At 32.9% G+C, this 4,977-nt stretch overlaps 1 protein-coding gene across 3 annotated transcripts in view; it reads right to left on the minus strand.

Annotated features, from left to right (window-relative positions):
* The window catches only part of GULP1 (GULP, engulfment adaptor PTB domain containing 1), a 147,491-nt gene that overhangs the window by 140,861 nt on the left and 1,653 nt on the right, over positions 1-4,977 (minus strand). For all 3 annotated transcript variants that reach the window (XM_006878767.1, XM_006878765.1, XM_006878766.1), the window contains exon 2: positions 1,959-2,020. In XM_006878767.1, the coding sequence (XP_006878829.1) occupies positions 1,959-2,020 (62 nt within the window). The remainder of the gene's footprint in view (positions 1-1,958; positions 2,021-4,977) is intronic.

Consider the following 4,977-nt stretch of genomic DNA (forward strand, 5'->3'; position numbering starts at 1 on the left):
TTTGTTCCTATGACAGTCCATGGTATAATCAATATTCCATGTCTGCAAGAGAATTTAATTTGGTTTTTGTTTGTTAGTGTTCTCCTCTTCCTCTCCCAGTCTTCTCATGAACTGTTCAGGTTTTACACGCATATGAGGTAAATCAGAATGTCTTGGCTTGGTTTCGATCAGAATCACTGAAATGTAAAAGAGATTTTTTCCTGTATGTTTTCTTAGTGTACAGATGTTTTTGGTAATAGTGTTTTTTGTTTGTTTGCTTCTCTTTTATTCTGGATGGCAATTACATTCCTTAAAACTGCAGCTCATTTCTCTCAATTCTAGTTTAGCTTAGAGCATTTAGTCTGTTTAATGTAACCATAGGTAGCTTGCTTTGCTGGTGTGGTCTCCAGGGAAATGTGATGTGAACCCAACAGCCAAGACTCTTGGGCAGTGTGAATCTACCAGTCATTCTGCAGAGAGGAGAGGAGCAATCTCTTCCAGTGTTTCGTGCCTTTAGTGCCTTCGAGTGAGTTGGATACAACCTGACATCAATGAATAAGTGGATGTAACATTAAAATGCTTTTACAGGTAGTTTAGATGTTGTTGTTGTTGTTGTTGCTGGTATGTGCTGTCACGTTGCCTCCAACTCACAGTGACCCTATGTACAACAGCCCTAAAACTTTTTCTATCCTGTGCCAATCTTACTGTCTCTAACACACCTACTTCCATTACTCCAGTCACTGAATCAACCATCTATCTCATCGAGGGTCTTCTTCTCCTGCACTATCTCTCCACCCTCCCAAGCATGATGTCCCTCTCCAAGGATTGGTCCCTCCTCGGAACTTGTCCAAACTATGTCAAACAAAGTTTCATAATCATTGCCTTCAAAGAGCAGCCTGATTTCACCCTCTCTAAAGATGAAACTGTTTGTTCTCCTAGCAGTCCATGGTATGGTATATTCAATACTCTTCTCCAGCACCACAGCTCAAAGGCATCAATTCTCCTTCTATCATCTGTCATCACTGTCTCAATTTTGTAATGCTATGTTCCCGTTAAAATGCAGCAATTTGAACAAAACATACTAGTTTTAGGTGCTGTTCCGTCAGCACGTAAAATCGGATTCACAGAGGCCTAATGTGGAACAAAATGAAACCCTCCCCTGCCCCTAACATCCTTTACTGTGCTTGAGCCCATGGTAACAGCCACTGCATAGCAAGTGATTGCAAAACCGTGGCCTTTATTGTGGAATAAAATGAAACCCTCCTCTGCCCCTAACATCCTTTACTGTGCTTGAGCCCATGGTAACAGCCACTGCATAGCAAGTGATTGCAAAACCGTGGCCTTTATCAGGTGCCCCTTTAGACTGATAATATCTCCAGACTGATATTATTCATCTTCAGTATTTTGGAGAGGTCTCTGATGGCAGACTTTTCCAATGCAATTGTTGTTGTTGTTGATTACCCCAACTTGAGCACAACTCATAGTGACTCTATGAACAATATGTGTTTTAGTTTCCTGTCTGCTGGTACCAAGAGTGTTGATTGTGGAGCCAAGCAAACGAAAGCTGTCAGCAGTCTCAATCTCTCCACCTATTGTCCCAGTGGTCAGAATCTTGTTTTGATATTAAGACATCAATGAATAAGTGGACACAACATTAAAATGTTTTTACAGGAGGTTTAGATGTACCTGTTTAATTTCTACACACCATTATGTGTTATTTTAACAATAGGAAAAAATGTTACAATCTAAAATGTATACAGTTCAAATACATCAGCTGCTCCATGGGAGAGGATAGGCAATCTCCTCCCATGAGATTTACTGCCACAGAAAACTTGCTGGAAGGTCACCTGGGGGTCGGTTCTCACTCTAAAGTACACAACAACTACACCAAAATAAATTCTTTTATAAGAAATGTTTGTAATATCTAGATGAATAATCAGAAAAATTATAACAAGTAATATTATAAGAACTGTTTTTACCTTTGCATTATAGGGAATGTAATGTTTTGATAATGCTTCCGGTGTATGCATCCATGTTTTATCTGCAATGAAGAATACACAATATTAAATAAAGTCACAGGCTTCAAGGTGTCATTACGCATTAGCATTTTAGAGAATACAGAATGAGTAGGAATACTTCCAATTCTGAGATTCTTTTGATAAGCTGAAAAACTAGACACACAGAAGATCAATATAGCTAGAGAGGACTAGGGATTCCTTCAGTGAGGTAAATGTCCCTGTTTTCCTTCTGAAAGATTTTAAAATTGAATAACTAGCAATATGTATCAAATAGAATAATAATATAATAGTATTGGTCAAGTAGTCTAATATTTATTTTAATAATATTAATTTTTAAATATAGCAATGAGTATTAAAAAAATCTTTATGATCTCATTAATTAGAAGGTGGTGGTGTTGTTAATTCTCTTATCAACAAATATTAATCTGTCCTTTACTTATTTTTATTGTTAATGTTTCTAGAAGACAGAATTAAGCAGTTATTAAAAGAAAATATTAACATTAGCTAACAATTACTGTTGTATAAAGTTGAAATTACAGTAGCTGCTTATTTACAAATCAATCTGGTAACAGCATAAGTGTTTTATTCTAAATTTAGACAAATTGACTGAGAGGCTACGATCAAGAGTTGTTGCTAGAAATATTCTTAAATAAAGGATGGGTAATTTCCCTCCATGAGATTAATTGCCTCTGAAAACCTGCCAGGGTGTCAGCTATGGATGAGTTTTGACTCAATAGTACACAACAACAACATGATCATTTTAAATATTCATAGACAATTACAATAAAGTATTAAAATCAAAAGAAAGTCAACCTGAGAAAAATGTATAGTATTACTAGAAATACAGAATACATTTCCCAGTTCATTCTTTTATTCCTTTCTTTTCCATTCCATTTGTTTCATCTATCATCTCAAACATTTTGTGAAATACACAGGGAAGCAAAGCAAAATACAATTTACATACAAATCAAACAAACTTTTATTTTTGTGACATTTATTTGGGGTAATATTTCTGAATCTTCAAGTATATTATCTTCTTTAGTGTAATTTTGTATGTAGTTCTTTGTATTTTGTTTTATAGGGGTTAGTAAATTTAGACTGACAACTATACTACCAAAGACTAAATTTATTTTCAAATAAATTAGGTAAACATGAGATAAAATTTTGGATCATTAACCAACCTTTCTTAGCATTCAACTCAAAACATTTAAAAATTATGTTAGAGAAATTAATTTGACAGTTTTAATTTGCTGTTTTCAAACAAAGAATGTGTAGACATAAAAAATATAATTGAGATATATTTCTGAAATGCCAGTTTTATTTTTACAGTTTAAAGGACAAGGTACTGTATTTTTAGTGACTTACTATTACTGCAAAAACTTGGTTTAAAATGTGAAAATTACAAGAAACAGTAACATTGACGTTTAATTATGTAAAATCTTAATGCCTGTATTAACTTGCAATTTGCTCCTTAGAGTAACATGGTAAAATCACCTGCTTTAGGTTTAGAAAATGTAAAACTAAATGTTGTTGGATAATTAGATTTTGTTTGAATCAAATTTCCTTATAATGGGAAGTAATATGTAATTATTGGATTTTAGGTACTGTGCATTTTTATGTTATCTACTTGATATATCTACAGATTAGTTAAATAAAAGATAGTATAAATAGTTGAATTATTCACTCACATATATATCATGCTTTAGGCTTTTTTATTAAAAGATATAAATGGATGGTGATATGATTAAGAATAATATATTTAGATTTGGCATGTAATCTTGTCTTTGAAAGAAGTAAATCACAACATTGTGTATAAAGGTAAGTAAAAAATCCAAAGCTCTACCTTAAAGAGCAGATATACAATTTACCTTTTTACCCCTTAACTCAATTCTTTGCTTATACCTCTAAAACAATTATCACTTCTCAGTAAGATGCAAAACCCGAATATAATGTTTTCTAGTAGTCTTGAGGCAGAGAGATAATGGCTTTCTCTTGCATGTCATTATTATTTGAAAGCTCATAATATTGGTTGTTATTAAGCCTGATAGCAATGACCTAGAAAGGAGGTCTATACAGCTGTTCTTTGTGACAGACTGACATAATCACAAGACTAAGTTACCAGTGAATATGCTGTCATTTCTCAAGTACAAAAATATGCAACTGCAGTATATTATTAAGTGCCAATGTTTTAGTGTTTTGTTCTTTGCACAACCTCTAGTGTAGGCAGCACACTTAAAAACATAAAGGGCTCACAAAGTCAGTCTTTGCTCTCCTTCCAACTCAAAATCTGGCAAAAGAAAAAACAGAGACAGAATAAAGCCCTTTATACTAGTTCATATAAATATAAATACAAGTGAGCCTTGAAGAAAGAACACAGATCATTGTCTTTTGCCACTGTAAAAACTTACAGAAGCAAGAAAGTATTGGAAGTATGGCAAAAATAGAAATTTAGATATTCTAGAGTTCGTTCTTTTTTCTTGAAATTAAATCCTAATCACTAATTCAGTACTAAATACTCATATGAAATGACAATATTAGTTTGCACTTTCAAAATACATTTAAAGTGAAAGTTTATCAAGGAGAATGAAGAAATTTCATTATTCTCATAGCAGCAGAGCACAGCATAGTGAAAGCATCTACGTTGAATGTAGAAAACTTAAAACTATAGGTTACTGGACGATTCAATTTAATTTTAATCAATTTAAGATATAAACAATAAAATTTAGGCAATGTGTATTATGATGGTAATTGTGTATGTCTACAGATAGCTGAAAAAAGAAGCAGCATGATTAATTGAATTATCTAAACACATATACTGACATTATGTTTTAGGCTCATTGATTAAAGCAATTTGTTGGGGCTTTTTTCATACAAGTATAAAAAATTTTTTAAATTCAACAAGAAAACTAGTCTATGGAAAGGCACAAGACAAATACATTTATTAATATTTAATCTATAATTTTATAGTGGTGGTTGTTGT

This window comes from Elephantulus edwardii, unplaced genomic scaffold (assembly GCF_000299155.1).
Source record: "Elephantulus edwardii isolate Elephantulus edwardi_28Jun2011 unplaced genomic scaffold, EleEdw1.0 scaffold00001, whole genome shotgun sequence".
Classification (NCBI taxonomy): domain Eukaryota; kingdom Metazoa; phylum Chordata; class Mammalia; order Macroscelidea; family Macroscelididae; genus Elephantulus; species Elephantulus edwardii.